At 45.9% G+C, this 21,494-nt stretch overlaps 1 protein-coding gene and 1 long non-coding RNA gene across 6 annotated transcripts; one reads left to right on the top strand and one right to left on the bottom strand.

The window, feature by feature from the left end:
* Positions 1-779: 779 nt before the first annotated feature.
* Positions 780-13,370, bottom strand: Naca (nascent polypeptide associated complex subunit alpha). Of its 4 annotated transcripts, none has more exons than XM_076920566.1 (9): positions 13,210-13,370; positions 12,349-12,420; positions 3,651-9,791; positions 2,505-2,590; positions 2,095-2,172; positions 1,604-1,750; positions 1,286-1,414; positions 1,048-1,170; positions 780-927 (listed from the first exon to the last, which is right to left on the bottom strand). In XM_076920566.1, exons 2-9 carry the CDS (start codon positions 12,416-12,418, stop codon positions 913-915), a joined length of 6,789 nt encoding a protein of 2,262 aa, XP_076776681.1. In that variant the 5' UTR covers positions 12,419-12,420; positions 13,210-13,370; the 3' UTR covers positions 780-912. The 4 variants fall into 4 exon arrangements, with proteins under 4 accessions (XP_076776681.1, XP_076776682.1, XP_076776683.1 ...); XM_076920567.1 differs by having other exon boundaries at positions 12,349-12,489; positions 13,210-13,332; XM_076920568.1 differs by lacking the exon at positions 3,651-9,791 and having other exon boundaries at positions 13,210-13,356.
* Positions 13,371-13,535: 165 nt separating this feature from the next.
* Positions 13,536-18,173, top strand: LOC143436346 (uncharacterized). 2 transcript variants are annotated; one of them, XR_013106448.1, is made up of 2 exons: positions 13,536-13,725; positions 17,321-18,173. It is a non-coding gene; the product is annotated as an uncharacterized LOC143436346 (long non-coding RNA). The 2 variants fall into 2 exon arrangements; XR_013106449.1 differs by having other exon boundaries at positions 16,159-18,173.
* Positions 18,174-21,494: the final 3,321 nt, after the last annotated feature.

The raw sequence follows: 21,494 nt of genomic DNA, 5'->3' as shown, positions 1-21,494 counted from the left end.
ACCATGTCTCAAAGCAAAAAAGGTACATGGCTGGTACCATGGCTCAGTGGATGACTATGAGCCTGCTGCCAAGATTTATAGCTTGGGTTCCATTCCTACGTGGTACAAGAGAGTAGGCTCCTGCAAAATGTCTTTTACTTTTGTGGTACTCTGTGGCATGAATGCACGCACCTATCCTTCCCACACAAATGCAGTAATCCTTTAAGACTTGTCTATCATATGTATACTTGGTGCCACAAGTTTAGAGAGGGCATCAGACTCCTTGCAACTCACAGCAGACAATAGTGAACCAACATGCAGTTGCTGGAAAATGAACGGGGATAACCTGGGAAATCAGTCACTGCTCTTAACCGAGCAGATCAAGGCAGAAGAATAGCCATGAATTTGAGTTCTTCTGGGCTACAGCTTGAGATCCTGTCTCAACAATAAAGAAAAGTTTATTGATCATATTGTGCCACCTAGAATTTAAAAAAAGAAAAAACATTTTTTGAGACAGGGTCTCTCTATAATGTAGTTCTGGAACTCACTATGCAGACCAGGCTGGTTTCAAATTCAGAGAGGTTCTCCTGCCTCTGCCTCCCAAATACTGCAATTAATAAAGTTATAGCCCACTATACCCAGCAAGATATTAAAAAAGTTTTTAAAAAGGATTTTTTTCCTTATAGTGTCTGTATACACAAACAAGAGTAGAGGGAAAAAGTGGGGGAGAGAAACACACTTGAAGGTGGTCTTAAACACCTTCAATTTACTTTCTGGGAAAAGATCTAGCACCTACTGAGTCCATCCAACAAGAAGCCACAACTTTTATTAGTGATAGAAACAGTACAAATTTTAAACCAAGCTGTAGTTCCACTTTTCAAACACCAAAAAGGGGGGAAAGAGGAGGAGGGGGGTGTCCTTGGTGTCAAATAGTTACATTGTTAATTCCTGTAAAAAAGAAAAAAAGATAATTAGAGGCATTTATAGGCTAAGAGGCAGAGAATCCAGGTCATTACAATCTAAGGCAGCTCAGGCTTTGAAATGAAGCCTAGGTGGCGGGTCACTCACCATAATAGCATTTACAATATCGTTACTGTTGTTTTTCAGGGCGCGGACAGCCTTTGCTCTTGATACATTTGCTTGTGACATGACCAATTCTATGTCCTTAACTTCCACACCCGTTTCATCAACCTAAAAGAGGGAAAGGGAGGAGAGTCTCAATAAATCTAAGAATAACTTCTGTAGTGTTCTGAAGCAAAAGTTGCTGGCCCAGATTAAGTACAATCCTCAAGATTCTGTGGCTTACCTCCTCTTCCTCACTCTCCTCTTGGACAGTTGGAGTCTGAGTGTTTTCTTGAATGTTTGAAACAGCTTCACCTTGAACTTTGAATTTCTCAGCAGCTGCTAACTGTGCTTGCTGAGACAAATCTTCAATCTACAGGGCAGAGGAGAGAGGCACGGGTAAATGTTTGTAAGTGAAAAATGGATCTCAGGCAACAAGATGCTAGAGGGGTTTTTTGGTATCACAATTGGAGATTAACCTCTGTAGTAGCAAGCAATGAATTATGTAACCTAACCCCAAATAACAGTAACACTGGAGCAATTCATCTGAAATTTTACTAACCTTGGCTTCCCCAAACACTATGTAGGTATCTGAAGCTGGGCTCTTATAGACATCCGGCTTTGTGATGACAAAGAGGATATTTTTAGACTTCCGGATAGTGACTCTTGTAACCCCTGTAACCTGTCGAAGACCCAGTTTGGACATAGCCTAAAGAAGAGAAATGAACATTAAGTTTCTAACTTTAGGAGCAGCTTTAGAAACAGTCCCACATTCACCACCCACAGCAGACCTTTCCCGTGGTAAGGAAAACATCTGAGTATATGCTCAGCGGCAGCTCTTTGCCAAGAGCCGTACCACAAGTACCTTCTGGAGGCAGGCAGGCAGGCAGGCAGGCAGGCAGGCAGGCAGGCAGGCTCATGTACCCTAAGCTAACTCTGACTCCCTACATGGCTAGCTAGCTCCCAACTCCCAATCCCTCCGCTTTCGCGTCTCAAGTGCTGGGATTCCACATGCAGACCCAAGCCCAGATCCTCCCTTATCCTCTGTCTTACCTTCCTCGCCTTCTTCTCACTCCGACTCTGCTTGGCTTTACTAACAGGCTCTTCGTCGATCTCAGCTGCAGCTGCCAGCTGCAAAGACAAAAGTTTTGTTTTGAGACAGGGCTTCTCTGTGTAGCCCAGGCTGTCCTGGAACTCAAGAGATGATTCAAAGCTTTGGATGCTTGCTTGCATTTGGTGTTGCTTTACAAAAAAGATTCACATTTCAAATAGCCAAATCCTTACAGTTAGTCTTGGTTGCAGACCTTTAGCCAATTTTCTTTACATTCTCACAGTGGTTCAGGCTGACCTTCAACTTTCCACTTCTGCCTCAGCCCTCCAGTACCAGGATCACAGGAACTGGCCGCCATGCGCATCCTCCAGTGCTTTCTTGACTCAATGTAAGTAATTAAGAGTACACGCACCTGGGCCTGTTGTGTGGCTGTCTGTGTGGAATCTTGTTCTTCGAGCTCCGGCACGGATTCATCACTGTCAGACTCTGTTCCTGACCCTAGGATGACAGGTAACTTTTATTATCCTCAACAGTACAATTTTAAGAGGTGGCACCTCGTCATGGCCTGCCTGAACTAGCTGTCATTGCTTTATGTAAGGCCTTACAAGGCTAAACGTAAATCGATTGGCTTCTGTGACCCAGCCCTAGACACCCAACTTACAAGAATCCATTGCAGACTTTTCCTCAGAGATGTTAGACAGTTAGCTAAGCAGCTTATGTGCTGTAACTGCCTTCTCTCTCTTAAGGTCTTCACTTCTTGCCACAAACACCAAGCTTCCATGAGATTCCAAATTTTATCCCCATCCCAGAAATAATCAGGCAGAAGGCATCTTTAGATACAATTAAGTGAAAACCCTTTAAATAGGGTTGGAGGGTCAGAAGCAGCTGTGCACGGACAGAGTTTTAGCCTGGCACCGGACAGCCTCCCCCATCATTTCTCACCTCTACTAGACCCATGGCTCCCCCACTCCCAAACATAACCGACACATCCTAATTTTCCTTCAATCGAACGGCCAAGCATCAGTAAAGTCTACTGAAGGAGAGGAAAGCATACACACACACCATTCCCAGGCCAGAAAAACAGCTCTCTATATTCTTAAGAAAGGAAGTCCCTGGGCAACTGGTAGTTACTAAGTCTAAGAAGAAAAGGAACAGCTTCAAGGTTTTTGTTGTTTTTCTCCATTTTAATTATTTTTTTTACAAAAGCAAACCCCAGGCCCAGGGACAAGGTTAGTGATGTGAGGAGAATTAAGAGTCTAGCAAAGGCCTGGCAGGTCTTGGTTTTCAGCATCAGCTCAGGTTAAAGAGGATGTCAGATCCAGAGCTTACTTAGCCTGAACCACTTTACACAAGACACAAAGTTTTACCTGAGATGACAGAAACCAAGATTTAGTTCATATTCCTAGAGCTTCTACATTTAAAATTACCATTTTATGTACTATGCCCAAACTCAAGCAGACATACTGTACAAAGCGACGCGTCCTAGTTAGTATTGGTGGGTAGCCCCCAAGAGGGGTGTGGGCAACACACCATGCACACAGCAAACCAAGGCAAATACCCTTGTTGTTCTTCAGAATAGGCTGCTTGGCAGAGGGGGCTGGGGCAGGGATCCCAGCAGGTTTAGGGGTGGGCATGTTGACGAGGATCGGCTGGAAAGGCACTCCCCCAGAGACTGCTTCCGGGGGAATCAGAGGCGGCAGCTCATCCTCATCTGCAGGGACTGGGAGCTTAGAGGGTGACTCCAGCACTGACCCAGGTGTGGACTGAAGAAATGGCTGTTTAGGAGGCAGAGGGGGAACTGGGGAGGGAGCAGGAGTCAGGGAAACTGCTGGGGTAGGCTTTGGAGCCACAGATGCAGACACAGCTTCGGGAAGGACTTTGTCAGAGGTAAATGCTGCCAGAGTAGCAGCTACCTGAGATTCCACAGGACCCTTTGGGGGATGAAGACGGTCACTGCCTTTTGCAGGGCAGACAGGCAGAGCTTCTATAGTTTTTAAAGAGTCTTTTTCAACAGGGACTGTTTGAGGGGCTGGAGCTACTGCAGAAAGGAGGCCCTTTGCGTCTTTCTTAGCGGAGGGATCTGGGCACTTGGGAGGTGAAGCAGAATTGTTCTTGGCTCTTGAGCCTTTCTGAATGGGAGCAGTGATGACCAAAGCACTTTCTGGAGCAGGTACAGAAGGCACTTCTGTGAGAGCAGTAGGATCATTCTTTGCTGGGAGCTTTTCAGATGCCTGAGGGGTTGTAGCTCCTGTGCTACAAGCAGAGGGTACTGAGGAAGCATGGGAGTTTTTTGTGGATGAGAGAGCAGAGGCCTCTTCAACAGAGAGAAGAGTCTTAGCTGGGAGAGTAGGGGCCCTTTTGGAGGACGGGGCCTTTTTAGGAGGGGAAGAGTTGACTGTGGACACTGAGGTTTCTGAGGTCTCCTTGGGGACCCCTTTGAGAGATGGAGTTGTTGAAGTTTCACTGGAGGTCTCAGTGGCTGGAGCCTTTTTACAAGATGGGTCTGCTGTGGCCTCTTTTGGAGCTGTCTGAGGAGCTGCAGCAGCTGGGGTCTTTTTGGAGGGAGAAATCTTGACTGGGGGAGTTGGGGAGAGGGAAGTGGCAGCTAGGGTAGTGGCAGCATTTGTAGGAGTTGGGGCAGCTAAGTTCTCCTTGGGGACTGTAGCTGATGGGGCCTTTTGCAGACAGGGAGCTGTCTGTGCCACTGAGGTGGTGACAGCTTTAACAGAAGGGCTTGCTGGAAACTCTTTAGAGGCTGAAGTTTTTGGTGCCTTTTTGGGGCTCTTTGTTGGGGAGGGAGGGAGGGTCGCTGGAGCTTCTTTGAGATCTGCAGTCTTTGGGGTCTTTTTATGGGAGGAAGGATTCTTGACTGGGGGTGCAGTTGGGGTTACTGGAGTCTCCCTGGGGGAGATAGCAACTTCTTGTGTCTCAGCAGGGACAGGCACTTTGGAGGCTGCAGTTGCTGAAACCTTCTGTGGGGTGGCAGGCTTCTCTGGTGATGCAGCAGTGACCCTTTCAGAGGGTGGGGCTGCAGTTTTGGGTGCCTTTTTGGGGGAGGGAGGACTTTCAGCTAGAGTAGTAGGGGCATCTTTAGGAGATGGGGTTAGAGGAACCTGTTTAGGGTCTACAGTTTTGGAAGCCTTTTTGGGGGAAGGAGCAATCTCCAGTGGCACAGCTGTGACCCCTCCAGGTGGAGTTTCTTTGGAGCCTGCAGTTTGGGAGAGCTTTTTGGAAGATGGGGCTACTAGTGTTTCTTTGAGACTTGCCATTTTGGGAGTCTTTTTAGAAGATAAGGGAATTTCTAGTGGCACAGCTGTAACCCCTTCAGGAGATGGGGTTGTGGGTGTTTCTTTGGAGCCTGCTGTCTTAGGCCCCTTCCTGGGAGAGGGAGGAATCTGCACTGGTGCAGTGGTGACCCCTTCAGGAGACGGGGCTGGAGTTTCTTTGGGGGCTGCAGTTTTAGGGGACTTTCTGGGGGAGGGAGGAATCTCCAGTGGTATGGCTGTGACCCCCTCAGAAGGTGCTGAAGTTTCTTTGGGGATGGCATTTTTTGGGGCCTTTTTGGAAGGTGAAGTTGCTGGAGCCTCTTTGGGACCTATCACTTTGGGAATTTTTTGGGGGGATGGAGTTGTTGAGGTTTCTTTGGGGGCTGCGGTTTTAGGGGCCTTTTTAGGGGAGGCAGGACTCTCAGCTAGGCTATTAGGGGCACCTTTGGGAGATGGGGTCACAGGAACCTGTTTGGAGGCTGGAGTAGGAGGGGAAGGAGGAATCTCCAGTGGCATAGCTGTAACCCCCTCAGAAGATGTGGTTGGAGTTTTTTTGGGGACTGCAGTTTGGGGGGACCTTTTTGGGGATGAAGTTGAATTTTCTTTGTGGGTTGCAGTTTTGGAGGATCTTTTTGGGGATGAGGTTGTTAAATTTTCTTTGGGGGCTGCAGTTTTTGAGGTCTTTTTTGGGGGAGAAATCTCTACTGATACAGCTGTACCCCCCACAGATGGGGTTGCCAGAGCTTCTTTGGGGGCCGCAGTTTTAGGTGCCTTTTTGGGAGAGGGAGGAGTTTCAGCTAGGGTAGTAAAGGCATCTTTGGGAGATGGGGTTACAGGAACCTGTTTAGAGACTGCAGTTTTGGGGGCCTTTTTGGGGGAAGGAGGAATCTCCAGTGGCACAGCTGTGACCCCTCCAGGTGGAGTTTCTTTGGGGCCTGCAGTTTTGAGGGACTTTTTTTGGGATGAGGCTGCTGAATTTTCATTAGGGGTTGCATTTTGGGGCACCTCTTTTAGAGGCAGAGAAACCTCCAGAGGCACAGCTGTGACCCCTTCAGGTGGAGTTTCTTTGGGGGCTACAGTTTTAAGGGACCCTTTGGGGGATGAGGCTGACTTTTCACCAGGTGCTGCACTTTTGGAGGTGTCTTTTAGAGGTGGAGAAGTCTCCAATGGCACAGCTGTGACTCCTTTAGAAGGAATTTCTTTGGAAACTGCAGCCTTAGGAGTCCTTTTGGAAGATGAGGTTGGTGAACTTTCTTTGGGGGCTGCAGTTTTAGGGGACTTTTTGGGAGGAGTCTCCAGTGGTACAGCTGTGACCCCTTCAGGAGATGGAGTTGCTGGAGTTTCTTTGGTGGCTGCAGTTTTAGGGGACTTTTTGGGGCAGTGAGGAATCTCCACTGGTACAGCTGTGACCCCTTCAGGAGATGGAGTCGCTGGAGTTTCTTTGGGGGCTGCAGTTTTAGGGGACTTTTTGGGGTAAGGAGGAGTCTCCAGTGGTATAGCTGTGACCCCTTCAGGAGATGGAGTTGCTGGAGTTTCTTTGGGGGCTGCAGTTTTGGGGGACTTTTTAGGACAGGTAGGATTCTCAGCTAGGGTGGCAGGGGCACCTTTGGGGGATGGGCTTGTTAGAGCCCCACTGAGTGTGTCACTCATTGGGGACTTTGGTGGGGAGGCAGGAGCCACATGTGGTAGAAAAGGGACCTCTTTAGGAAACTGGGATGTTGAGGCTTCTTTGGAGGCTACAATTTCTGTCCCCTTTTTAGAGGTTGTAGCTGGGGCACCCTTAAGGGATATAGATTTTGAAGTCTTTTGTGGGGAAAGAGAAGTCACAGCTGGGGCAGTAGAGGCAACTTTGGAAGTTGAATTTGCTAAACTCTCTTTGAGGGTTGCAGTTGCTAGGGCATTTTTGAGGGAGGTGGGACTCTCAGTAGGAGCAACGCAGGGTTCATTAGGAGATGGGGCCACAGAGGCCTTTGGGGGAGACAGAGACGTCACAGCTGGGACACTTTTAAGAGACAGGGTTGCTGAAGTGTCTTTGGGGACTGCAGCTACTGGAATCTTTTTGGGAGAGGTAGGAGTCACATCTGATACAATAGGGTCCACTTTAGGAGACTGGACTGCTGAGATCAGCCTGGAAGCTGTAGCTTCTGGGGTCTTTTGGGGAGAAGGAAGAATTTCTGCTGGGACCTTTTTGGAGGAGACAGAAGTTTCTGTTGGAACAATAGGGGCCCCTTTAGGGGAGGGAGGAGCCACAGTTGAAGGAATAGGGGCCCCTTTGGAGGATGGAGAAATGGGAGAAAGCTTATTAAGTGAGCTTTTAGGGCCTTGAAAAGACAGACCTGCCTCTGGAAGGAAAGAAGCCTCAAGTGGACAAAGAGGTGAAACACTTTGAGGAGAAACATCTGGGAGAGCAGAACCCTTCTTGGATGCAGGCTGTTCAGTCTGAGGAGACACACTAGTGTCTAAAGAAGATGAGGAGTTAGCTAGACAAACCATAGTTTCTTTAGAAGACACAGAAGCATCTTGGCACCCTTCACGAGAGGAGTCCGAAGACTCCATATGAGAGACAACATCAACTTTCCTTGCACCAGAAAAAGAAATCCCAGCTGAGGGAGAAGCAGGAAAGGGTACAGACTTGGGAATTTCAGGGGACAATGCCAAAGTACTCACAGAAACAGAAGCATTCTGGGGGAACGAAGCCATAGAAGGAGCCACAGGACAGCCTTCAGAGGCTAAGGGAACCCCGGGTGAAGTGGTAGAAGGAAAGGTCTCTTTGGCAGGTCCAGGAGCCAGCCCTTTAGAACCACAAGGTTCTGACAGAAATGGAGCTACTGCTGAGGCAGCGACAGAACTTTTGAGAGGCTGACCAACAGCAATGGCTGGCTGTACTACAGGGGCAGGTCCTCCTGCAGCCTTCCTTGCCACAGTGTCTTCTGACAGCACCTCCAAAGATGATGCCCTCTGAGAAGAGGAAGACTCTGTAAGTGCCATAGGTGGTAGAGTAGTGTCTTTTCTGGTAGGGAGCCCTGCCTGGGCTGGAGAAACAGGGGCTCCTACATTCACCAATACTGAAATGGGAAGACTTTTAAGGCCTTCAGTGGCTGGCAGAGGAGACACCCCTAGACTAGTTGATACCAGAGGAGCAGGAAACGGCTTGTGAGCAGCAGGTACAAGTGAAGTAACAGGGGAAACTGGGTCTTTACTACTCACAAGACCTGATGAAGCTGGAGGAGACACATGAGTGGCAGGTGCTACAGAAATGGTAGAAGGGTTATCAAGCGCAGGGTAGATGGCTCCAATACAGGAGGCAGGAGTTTCTTTTAAGCCAGTTTTTTGAGAAGCAGGAACTTGAGTCACCAAAGGCTGCAGAGCAGCATGAGAACCTTTGGGAATGAGAGAGGCTGTAGGAGACAATGAAGAGCCAGGAGGGCTGCAAACTTCATTAGTAACAGCAGAGGAGCCTTTGTCAACAGATGGAGCTGCCACAGAATCAGCAGCTGGCTCATGTCTGGAAAGAACGGTAGAGACTACAGACGGCTGAGATGGGTAAGAGGCTGCAATAGAATGCTCTACAGAAATGGTATTATTCACTGCAAGACCTGACTGACCTGGAGGCTGGATAGGAGAATCCACAGAACTGTGATGTAGAGGTGGAAGACCAAAAGAAGCAGAGGGTGCTGGGGGGATGCTGGAAGTTACAGTGTTCTGAGCAGGTATACTAACAGGTCCTCCTTTCAGGTTAAGGTTTAGCAGACTTTGTGTTAAAGCTGAGGAAATGGGGACACCTTTCACTGGGGAAGTGATGGGTAGTGTTTGAGGACAGGAAGTTAAACCAAGCTGAGCTGACGCCAGGGGGGTTTCAAGGTGGGAAGGAAAAGCACTGACTACATCTGGAGGACGTGGGGTAGTGCCTTTTAGATTCGGGGTTCCCTGAGAGGGAACTTGACTGGTAGAAGAAGCCTTTGGTTCTAAGGGAGGGATGGAAGCTGTCATAGATGTCAATGCCCCTGACTCTGCTCCAGCAGCTGATAGAGGTGAGGTGAGAGGGTGAGGGGGACACACAGAGCTCTTCTGAACTGAGTGAGGAGCCACCGCAACCAGAGACAAGGGAGCCGAGGAGGAACGGGCACCTTTCTGAGCTGGACCTATCATGGGAGAGGCCAAAGCTAAGGCAGCTGGGGAGATGGGAGGCCCTATCAGATGTGGCAGGAAAGTTGGGGTGGGAGGGGCGGTTCCTGAGGGCAGAGCAGTTTCAGCTGTTATGGGCTGGGCAAAAGGAACTTCAAAGGGGGCTGAAGAAACAGCAGAAGGGAGTGGGGAAGGCTGATGAGCAGTCGCTACAGGGCTTTGCTGGGGGGCAAGGGAGGAGGGAGCAGGAGGTCCAGGCTGCCCTAGAGCAGCAGTAACATTCAAGGCTGAAGACATAGGAAGCACAGCTGGAGAAAAGCAAAAATAAAACAAAATAAAAACCAAACCAAAACAAAAAAGGAGATAAAGGGAGGGGGAAAAGGTGAGTTGTGCAGCCCAAGTTGGTAACATGTCTCACAGGACACAATGAAGTTTAAAATCTGAGAATGACTGTCACCGTAAGGGATTAGAAACAGGTGACAAGCAATATCAACTTTGCCTGTGCATATTTCAGTGATTAAGTGGACTACAACCTTCAAAACAAACCAACTATTTTAAGGTGGGGCACAGTCCAAGACCAGCTCATCTCTAAATGGGGAGCCCAGGCCCACACCCTGTTACTCATTAAGCCCAGGGCTTTACACATGCTATGCAAGAACTCTCCTACTAAGGTTATATATACACTCATATATATATATCCTTTTAGACAGTCCTACCAATTTCTTAGACTGGCCTTAAATTTACAGTTATCAGCTTCTCATACCCTGTGGCACTAGCCATGAACTTCCCCCTCCTTCACAAAACTGACACTACTCCTAATGTTTTCTTTTTTTAGACGTGGTCTTACTGTAGCCCCAGGAACTCAGGGTTGTCTCTATCTCTGATTGGATTAAAGGAGTGTGACCACACTTCACCCAAATCTTTTCTGGCTATATTTTTAGACTTCTAGGGGTGGGGTAGGGTATGGAGAGTGAGAATTCAATTATGTTGGAACACATTTTAGAAATGATACAGCTAGCCCAGCTCAGCTCTAATAAAGCTGAAGCTCCTCAACAGTTGGTACCAATACTAAACCTCACCAGAAGCGGTCACACACCATTCTCTATCCATCCCCTCTCCAGCAGTATTGGCTCCTCACTCTCTAACTCCCTTAGGGCTCAGAGGAGGACAAGGTGGGAATTATATCATGAAACGGAACCCAGATCATTAACCATGCTTTAGAAGTACATGCTCCCTACCCTTAATTTAGGTAAGTACGCCATCCTGGCTAAATGCTCTACTATTTGGCACTACAAAGACTACTGAAGGAGCATAGTTTCTGCCATTCAAGAGACAACACTGGATTACATCAGAGTCAATAAATGGTAAATACCTAGAAGGGCACGAATCATTAAAATGCCCACGCAGCCAGTTTATTCTCAAATTCCTATAGTACAAGATTACAGGACAAAGAAGTGGCTGGACCAGTCGTTCTGGAGAATTGGTAGGTCAAAGCCTTCTAATTATAATGCAAATACTTCTTGTACACATACTAACTGGAATTTAAAAACATGCCCACATTTCTTGCTTTTATACAACAACCAATATCCTGATTGTTTTCATTCATTTCAATAAGAATAATTAGATACAGATATCATGGGTATGCCCTCAATACAAGTGCAAGTTCAGACTAATTAGGAATATCCTTAACATTAAGGACTGCTTTAGAAATTATTTTAAAAACTGGGATCAGGATATTCTAAGTTCACTTTCAGCCTCCACATTTGTAAAATAGTTTAACCCTTGTTGAGCTCTGAAGTTGCAGATCCCCAGAAACCATTCCTTTTTCCACCCTGCCAATTTCCCAGCTCAGGGTCCCACCTCCTTTTTGGTCTAGCAGCCGGATTAATCCCTTCAGCTGCTTAAAAAAAAAAAAAAAAAAAAAAAATCAGACAGGTGGGGAGGGAGGACTTTTATTATTTTAAATATAAATAACTTTAAGAAAACACAAACTCCCATGAGTAATAACAAAAATTCTATTAAAAACAAAGTAGAGAGCATATCTTTTTCCCCCTCAACAGGGTCTCTCTGTGTAGCCCTGGTTGCCCTATGCCTCCCAAGTGCACTTTTCTTACGGCTACCCTTAAGGTACCCTTTATTTAGTTCTGTAGAACTGACTCAGCAAACAAAGCCATTCACATTCTTTCCAGAATCTCTTTTTAAAGTTCTCTATCAAAATGTGTTAGCCAGAACTCAAGCTTATCTTCAGACTACATTCTATTTCAGTAAAAAAAAAAAAAAAAAAAAACACAACCCCAAGAATTTCAGTCTTACGTAATGGAACTACACCAGCAAGCATTATCAATCCCTACAAGTTAGCTAACCCAGGCTGCGGCTTAGGTAAGACACACTTATAAGCGGCAATATCTCATCCAGACATGTGATGAAAGGCTTGGTGCCAACCATGGCTATCTAAAACCTCGACCCAACTTGCTGGCCGGAACTTCACCAAAGCTCAGGTCTCCTCGGCCTGCCTGTGCCACCCAGTTACAACCGACCAGAACCACTCAGCCCCTTCCCTATCAGGTTTCCTATATGTAGATTCCACAGAAGCTTTTCAAGCAGCTGGTGTATTCACAACGCAGGCTAGGGAACCGGTGTATAAATCTCTCAAAGATAACAATCTTTTACTTTCTTCCTCTAAGGAGTCCCCTTAAACCCCAGGCAAGATAGCAATTAGATAGCTACAGATAGCTACAATCCCATTTAAAATTTTTCTTTAAACGACAATAAACTACAAAAGGCGGAAAGGTTATTTGTCCCTTTACCCACCAAATGGCTTTAGGATCAATTTTCATTAACAGCAAAAGAGCTATGGGCACCTACCTGTCTCAGCCTGAGGCTGTGGCAACTCCTGCTCTGTAGCAGGGACGGTTTCTGTGGCTTCACCGGGCATTTCTGAAGGGAATAAAACGGAGGCCCCGAATTAACTAGGGTGAATTCACCTGCCCAGCCCAAGAATTCTGCCTGGTAAAGTATTAAAAAAAAAAAAAAAATAGCGTAAGGCTCATTAAGAAGAAAAATCCCAAGGGTCCCCAAAGAGACTGGAAACATGTTGAAACTATGCCACGACCCTCAGATGTCTGCTAAAGGGATCTGACCTCATGGAGCCGCTTCACTTAGCAGACAGCTGACTTTGCACTGGCCAGGTCCTAGTTTTCACTCTTCCGATCCCACAAGGACAGCAATCCCAAGGTCTAGCTTCTAATCGTGAGGTCTCAGGCGCTACCTTGGGCCCCTTCCGGTCCTAACACTCACGCCGCTGAGCCTGGGAACCCCAGACTCTCTATCGACCCCTTGGCAGAGCAAGAATTAATGCGGGGTGACTCAAGACCGGCGATCCCTTGCCACGGGACGACGTTGCGAGTTCCGAGGCTGTGACCCCCTTAACCTCCTCCAGATCCCCGTGGCGCCCTTCCCAACTGCAGACGCCCAGCCTCTCCTGCTGCACCCCAATGGTTTCCACGTTCCCACGCCTAAACCCCGGGTTGGACCCGTGGCCCTTCTGTCCTGCTTTTGCTCGGACCCAAAGCGCAGACCCCATTTTGTCCGCAGGCGCGGGGGCGAGTTAAGAACTCTGAGCCCCACAGAGCCGCCAGCGCTCCTTAACTAAATGCCCGGGGCCGCAGAGCTCGCAACAGGCGAGGATGGCTACGGATGGAAAGCAGAGGCGCAAGCGGCACTTACTGTGCGGAGAACACGGAACCAAGATGGCGGCAGAAAGAGAGCGAGCGAGCCCGTGACCCACGCCTGTTGCAGAAGGAAGCCGGGCACCAAGAGGGCGGGACCAACAAGCGGTTCCGGGTCAGGCGCGTGGGCCTCCACTTCCTGTAGCGAGCAGAGCAGCTGTTCTCCGGGTACGGTGGTGACGCGGTCTAAATAAGGCTATGAATTCCTAAGAGGACGCGCAGGCCTGGCTGGAGCTGTAGGGGCCGCCCCGCCATGGCCTTGACCCCGAGGGACGCGCCAAAACCGTATGCGAAATAGCGACAGGTGTTTAAGACGGCGCCCGGGTTTCCGCTTTAAAAGAACGAGTGGCGAATTAACAGCGAACGTCACAGAGCCTGTGTTCGCACAATTGGAGAGAAGTGACCTAGGCTTACATTTTGGAAATAGAGGATTTAGGACAGCAAAAGCTCGTTTCTCTCCAGGAAAACCTCAAACACAGAGCATAAACACAATTCGCTTCACCTGATACCCTGGGTACGTCTCAGAAATTCTAAACTTCACCCTTTTTAGGGTCGCAGGGCTATACATTAAAAACCCACACTTGAGCTTGGGAATGTAGCTCGGTTGGCCTAGCATGCAAGAAGTCCTGAGTTCCATCCACAGCACCACATAAAGCCGCAAGTGGTACGAGCCCGCAGTCCAGCACTTTGGAGGCAGAGACGGGATCAAAAGTTCAAAGTTGTCCTCTGCAAAACCTCAACACATTTGGGCTGAATTTTGTATGTGTGGTCTTTTGTTGAAACAAGGTCGCTATGTAGCCCTGGCTGGCTTCCAGCTCACATAGAAATCCACCTGCCTCTACCTCCAAAGTACTGGAATTAAAGGCTGGGCTAGCAAGCCTTTAATTGGCTGGGCCTTGCTTTGTGTTTTCAAGACAAGGTCTTACTGTATAGACTAGCCTAACCCTAGAGACCCACCTGCCTCTGAACCTAGCAAATTTGGAGCCATCCTGGACTAGATATTGAGTGCTTGTCTCAAAACAAAACCTCATACTCTTTGAAAGTAGAATATACCATAAAACCAGTATTTTGTCAAAGAAATAGTTACTGACTTATACACCAGCTCTTGGTTCTACAAAAGAACTAAACAATTTTGGACCTGAATTACTTAGTTGTTTTTGTTGTTCTTTGTTTTTAAAGCAAGCTCTCTATAGGTCCAAGCTAGTCTCAAATTTGCTATAGTCCTCAAAAGTGTTGAGATTACAGCTGGACAACATTGTATCTGGCTAACTTAACACTTTATTATTTGGTTGGCTGTGTTTTCTAGGAAGCATTGAGAAAGTTAAACATCTGAAAGGTACCTTAAGCCCTGGTTGGGCTGGTCAGCTGGTTCAGCCGGTTTAGGCATTTGTGTTGGTCTGGCAACCTCCCATCCTTGAAACCCTTGGAAAGGTGGAAGAGAACAGACTCCACCGAGTACACACACCTCAAGTACACACACCTCAAGTACACATAAACAAAGAATGAAAAAGAAATCAAAAGGAAAGGATATGACTGCCCCTATGTTGCAGTTCACAGATCAGATGGAGAAACAGATAGAAAAAAAAAAAAATGAGGAATGGAAGCAATTACAATATAAAGAAACATATGAAGCATGTATACAAACCTTAAGGGAGGAATTTAAATTTTCAGTTGAGGAAAATACTGAAGTTAAGACAGAAGTAAATAGAGAAAGTCAACCAAGAGTTATTAGAAAACACACCTTGGTCTATCCGGTTACTGTACAACAAAGACCTCCAAACGTTGTTTACCCACAGGGTTATGAGGAATTTGAATGGCAACCTGTGGATGTGTTAGATCTGAGAAAATTTAAGGAAAGTGTCACTAATTTTGGTATGCACTCACCATTTGTAAAACAAATTCTGACTTCTTGGGCTATTAAAAATAGAATAATTCCCCAAGACTGGAAAGATATGGCGAAAGCTATATTAGAACCTGCCGCAAATTTACAATGGGTTGCATGTTGGAGAGATGAGGCGATGGAGATAGCACGACAAAATAGAGCCAGAGGAAGAGAGATTTCCATAGACCAACTGCTTGGTGAAGGTCGTTTTGCTGAAATAGAGGTGCAGGCTGTATATGATGAAGAAACTCTGGCATTGTGCAGATTATCAGCCTTAAATGCCTGGGACAAAGTTGCAGAATCCGGGAAGAGACTTGAACCATTTACTCAAGTCATACAAGGGCCAAAAGAAACCTTCCCTGACTTTTTACAAAGGCTAACCTCAGCTGTCGAAAGGAGTGTATCAGATTCAGTAGCAAGAAAGGCAATAATTGAGTCTTTAGCCTTTGAAAATGCAACTGCTGAATGCAAGGAAGAAATCAGACCACTGAAGGCAAGGTCAGCATCAATAGATGAATGGATTAGATACACAGCTGATGTTGGATCTCACTCAGCTGATATGATGGTAATAGAAAAAGCTGCAACTAGAAACCTAGAGATGACCCAAGATTTTTTTTTTTTTTTTTTTTTTTTTTTTTTTTTTTTTGGTTTTTCAAGACAGGGTTTCTCTGTGTAGTCCTGGCTGTCCTGGAACTCACTCTGTAGACCAGGCTGGCCTCGAACTCAGAAATCCGCCTGCCTCTGCCTCCCAAGTGCTGGGATTAAAGGCGTGTGCCACCACCGCCCAGCAACCCAAGATTTCAAATGTTTTAATTGTGCTAAATGGGGTCATCTCAGAAATGACTGCAGGACAAATAAAGATAATATAAAATGGGGGCCTAGGCCTTCTGGAATATGTCAAAGATGTGGCAAAGGCCGACATCTGACCAGGGAATGTAGAGCAACAACAGACAAATGGGGCAATACCCTGCCAAAAAACTTCCAGGGGGCCTCTCGCAGGCCCCAATGCCAGACAGGGAGAGTTCTCTTCCTCCGGACAATTAAATGTCACTGCTTCAAAAACAGATGTTCTGAGACAAGATATGACTGAGGAGAAAGGCACACAAACTGGAGAGATACACGACCTCAAGGACATGCTGGACGTGAAGGAGCAGAAGGTCAATGTTCTCCAGAAGAAGATAGAAAATCTTCAGGAACAACTAAGAGATAAAGAGAAGCAGATGAGCAGCTTGAAAGAGCAAGTCAAATCTCTGCAGGTGGACACGACTAACATGGACACAGCTCTGACAGTGCTGAAGGAGGCTCTTGCAGACAAAGAGTGGACAATTGAACTTTTAAAGGAGCAGTGGGACAGAGATGAGTGAGAGAAGCAAGAGGAGATTGATACCTACAAAAAAGATCTTAAAGACTTGAAAGAAAAAGCCAGCCTATTGAGAGGAGACCTCTCAGAGAAGGAGACTTCTCTCTTGAATCTCAAAGAGCATGCTTCTTCCCTGGTTTCCTCAGGACTAAAAAAGGACTCACGGCTCAAGACCTTAGAAATTGCTCTTGAACAGAAGAAGGAAGAGTGCCTAAAAATGGAGAGATCTAATCAAACTCTAAAGGAGATGCTTAATAGGCAAAAGGAATCAATAAGAACCCCCAAAGATAGATTACATATTGCATTATTAACCGTAAATTTTTTGAATGCTAATGAACAAAGCACCACAGCTGCTGAGAGACATTGGATGGTGGAAAAAACTACTGAACTAAATCAACCTGTTTATATTAAGGATATTTTGACTTCAGAATGGAAAGTGGGAAATGTGTTACACTAGGGGAGAGGTTATGTTTCCACAGGAATAGAAAAACTGTGGGTTCCTTCCAAGTTGATAATGATCAGAAATGACAAAGGGAGACCCCCTGAAGACCTCTCAACACAGAAGAAAAGGGAGACTAACACAACCAACCAAATGGGTGATGTATATATGGTGTTGTTTGTCTCTTATATGGACTTAACTGGCTGGGACTAAAATGTCTATATAAAGCTAAGAACATTTAAGTGGGTACTAATTTCTCTAATGCATGCCATCCTTTATGAGGACATGTATACAAAGGTATATTATAGTTTGATTAAGTGATCAAACTAACCTGAACTAATCTTCATTGACCAAGCTGTGTGCCCTACATGCTCCATGTGAATGTCTTTATAAAACTACCTGCTGCTTTAAAGTTTTATATGTTACAGGATGAAAGAAGAGAAACACAGCCCTAGCAAGAGTCATACTCAGGGATGCTGAGTCTCCGGGACCTTCTATTCCAGCTTCGTGCTTGATTCTACTGCAACTACATCGAAGCTGCTTCTTTTAAGGACTTGCTTCCAGAACTTTTCCAGAACAGCTAGCTTGCCTGTCCAGCCTTTCTGACTGTCACAGTCATGGTGTCAGCTAAGCTATGAACTTTCTCAGTACATAGTGACTTCAAGGCAAATGATGCCAGCTAGCTCTCCTTTGACTAAGCCAATTTTCCTATTTCCCTTTGGGCCCCCAGATGGGAATTCTTCGCCCCAATTCAGCTGGAAGCAGACAAAAGGAGATCATCGTCCCAATTCCTTATGTTGGCGTGGATGGTTCTGTTTATTTTAGAAATCTTTATGATTGTCACAAGGTTGAATATCTGAGAGAAAAGAGTCTTTTAATTGGACAAAAAGGGGGAAATGTAAGAGAAAAGAGTTTTTTTAATTGGACAAAAAGGGGGAAATGTTGTGGATAGCCCTAGCCTCTTGTTGTCATGGTAATTCCACTCCCAGGAGGGGCTGCGAAGGAGGAGTGAATCTTGTGAACCTTCTGTCCAATCAAATTTGTTAAATAAAGGCTAGAGCCAGTGATTGGGCAGTAGAAGAGGAGTGGGAGGAGCCAGAGGCAGGGGAAGAGTGATAAGAGCGAGAGGAGCCATTGGAGAGTGGGCAGTTGGGGGAAGGATAGATGGAGAAGATCATGACCTAGGAAACTGCAAGTTGTAAGAGCTCTCTTAGCTGCGGAATAGAGTAGTTCAATGGTAAATCTGCCCAATCTAGGCTTGCAGCATACATTTGTAATTAATTGAGTTGTGTCTTCCTTGACTGGACTTCAATGGGCTAGAGATTTACTGCAACACCTCTAGGTATGGAGGAAGATAAAGTTCTTTATGGACATGTGGGAGAGCATAGCCAGAGGCAAACGAATCCCCAGTTCAGAGGACTCGACCAGACAGAGCACACCTATGTAGGGGAAGGGAAAAGGAGAGGGAGAGGGGGAACCAGGCATAGCAGTCTGGAGTCCAAAGGTACAAAAAGGGTGGGTAATCAACACATCTGGATTATACAGGGAAGAGTCTCTGTGGGAAGGGGGGGGGGGTAGCCCATCCCTTGGGCTAAAGAGTTCAGGTAGAGGGCAGAGTGGGTCAGTCAGACCCTGTAAAAAGTGGGGACTAAGGGATACTGGGAAAGCCTGGAGGCCACGTCCACTTTGCTATGTTAATCAGCCATCTCAGCCCTTTGTCCCTGGTTTGCAACTTAACAATATCAAAATCTGGGATGAATATAAGAATCACCAGTGAAGGGCTGGAGAGATGGCTCAGCAGTTAAGAGCACTGGCTGCTCTTCCAGAGGTCCTGAGTTCAATTCCCAGCAACCACATGGTGGCTCACAACCATCTGTAATGGGATCCAATACCCTCTTCCGGTGTGTCTGAAGACAGCTAGCTACAATGTACTCATATAAAATAAATAAATAAATAAATAAATAAATAAATAAATAAATTTAAAAAAAAAATCACCAGTGAAGAGCTGCTGTTTCAGAGGACAAGGGTTTGATTCCCAGAGTCGACAGCACTGCTGTCTATAACTACAACTTCTGGAGAATTCCAGGCCCTCTTCTGGGCTCTGGGGGGCATTGAATGCACTGGGTGCAAAAGGGGTACACAGACATTTGCAGGCAATGCTACACCCATACTCATAAAAGCAGAAATAAGAGAAAAAAAATAAAATATTTGGAGAGTTTGAGTATAATGAGTGAGAATTAGGACAAGCGAATCAGGATTAATTGGAATAGCAGACTTTACAAGGACTGGGGAGTTCTGAAATCAGCCTCATATGGGAGACACTGCAAGTGACTGGGAACAGATGTGGGTCTGGGACTCTGCAGCTCAGTTGTTATGCTTTCGCAGCATATCTGAAGGCCCAGTTCCATGCCCAGTATTTCATAAAACCAGTCACGATGGTGAAAGCTTGTAATGACAGCACTTGGGACATGGAGGTTATCCTTGGCTATATTAAAGTTTGAGACCAGCCTGGGCTAAATAAGACCAACCCTCCATCCCCACAAAAACCATTTCACAATCTCCTTTGAATCTTGTGGATCATTTAGACTATTTAGCCTATTATTGCCTTCATTTGTAAAATGGGGACACGCGTCACTGCTCTATAGGATCACTAGGAAGACAACAGGTGGTATATGCACATGACTTAGTGTTTTTTTTTTTTTAATTAAAAAAATTATTTATATATGAGTACACTGTCACTGTCTTCAGACACACCAGAAGAGGGCATCAGATTCCCTTACAAATGGTTGCTGGGAATTGAACTCAGGACCTCTGGAAGACCAGTCAATGCTTTTAACCACTGAGCCATCTCTCCAGCCAGACTTAGCGTTTATTACTATTAAAAGTGTAGCTAGCCGGGCAGTGGTGGCGAACGCCTTTAATCCCAGCACTTGGGAGGCAGAGGCAGGCGGATTTCTGAGTTCGAGGCTAGCCTGGTCTACAGAGTGAGTTCCAGGACAGTCAGGGCTACACAGAGAAACCCTGTCTCAAAAAAAAAAAAAAAAAAACAAACACCCAACCAAACAAAAAAAGAGTAGGTAAGGAGGTCTAAGTGTTTTGACAAAACTAATTTTTTTGAGACAAGGTCTCATAAATGTAACTGTTAACTCTGCAGGCATGGAACTTGACATGTAGACCAGGCTGCCTCAGATTCAGAAATCTATCGGCCTGTGCTGGGATGAAAGCTGTGTGCCATTATGGCCTCAACCTTTACAATAGCTTTTTTTTTTTTTTTTTTTTTTTCTTTTTTTTTTTTTGGTTAAGTTGGTTACATTTTTGATGATTCCTTTTTATTTATTTATTTATTATTTGCATTGGTGTTTTGCCTACATATAGGTCTGTGTGAAGATGTCAGATTCCCTGGAATTGGAGCTACAAGACAGTTGTAAGCCACCATGTGGTTGCTGGGAATTGAACTCAGGACCTCTGGAAGAGCAGCCAGTGCTCTTAACCACTGAGCCACCTCTCCTGCCCAAGTTGGTTACATTTTTAAGCTGCTTCTTTGTGGTAAATTCATCCAGTTGCTGATGGAAAAAGGCACTAAAACTGAAAATGCTTGACAACATTCTATTAAGTCCTAATATTGTTCATCTTTGGAAATTTCAGTAGGTTTAGTTACCTGGTTAAAAATAATTTTAAGGAAGAACAAGAGAGCCAAAGAAAATATTTGACATGAAAGACTGTTTGGGGGAAAGAAGGGGCATTGAAACAGGAAGTGTAATGATATAAATGTACGTATGGGATGTCACGATAACAGAGGGAAATGTCACCATGAAACCCATTATCTTACATGCTGACTAAAACATTAATAAAAAACAAACAAACAAACAAACTTGGGGCTAGAGAGATGGCTCAGCGGTTAAGAGTACCGACTGCTCTTCCAGAGGTCCTGAGTTCAATTCTCAGCAACCACAAGGTGTCTCACAACCACCTGTGATGGGATCTGATGCCCTCTTCTGATGTGAAGACAGTGACAGTGCACTCCTATAAATAAAGTAAATAAATTTAAAGAAAAGAAAAAGGGAAAAAAAACTGGGCACGGTGGCTGAGGGCTTATAGCCCTAGCACCCAGGAGGCTGACACAGTTGGCCTGCTGGCCCTCCACAGGTTTGAGGCCAGCTTGGTCCTAGCACCCAGGAGGCTGACACAGTTGGCCTGCTGGCCCTCCACAGGTTTGAGGCCAGCTTGGTCTAGAGTTGACCCCATCTCTCAAAACAAGTATACATAACAGTAAAGAAAACCAAACAAAACCAAACAAGACCAAACTGAGCAGTGGTGTGATAGTGTTGGCTGTCAACTTGACCACAACTGGAATTAACTAAAATGCAAGCAGCTGGGTTTACATGTAAGGGCTTTTCCTTAATTAAATCATTGAAGTGGTAAAAACCACCCTAAATCTATCTGGATATTTTGAAGTGTTAAGATGCACCCTAAATCTGGCCATACCTTCTGATGGCAGCCGATATAAATGACATGTAAGAAGGAAGTTCTTCCCTCTCACAAGCAAGCCCATTCCCCCACTGGCATATTCAAACGTTCAGTTCCTTTAAAGAACCCCGACTA

This window comes from Arvicanthis niloticus, chromosome 22 (assembly GCF_011762505.2).
Source record: "Arvicanthis niloticus isolate mArvNil1 chromosome 22, mArvNil1.pat.X, whole genome shotgun sequence".
NCBI classification, from domain to species: Eukaryota; Metazoa; Chordata; class Mammalia; order Rodentia; family Muridae; genus Arvicanthis; species Arvicanthis niloticus.
Note: the sequence above shows the minus strand (reverse complement) of the source record. Positions and strands in the feature narration are given on the sequence as shown.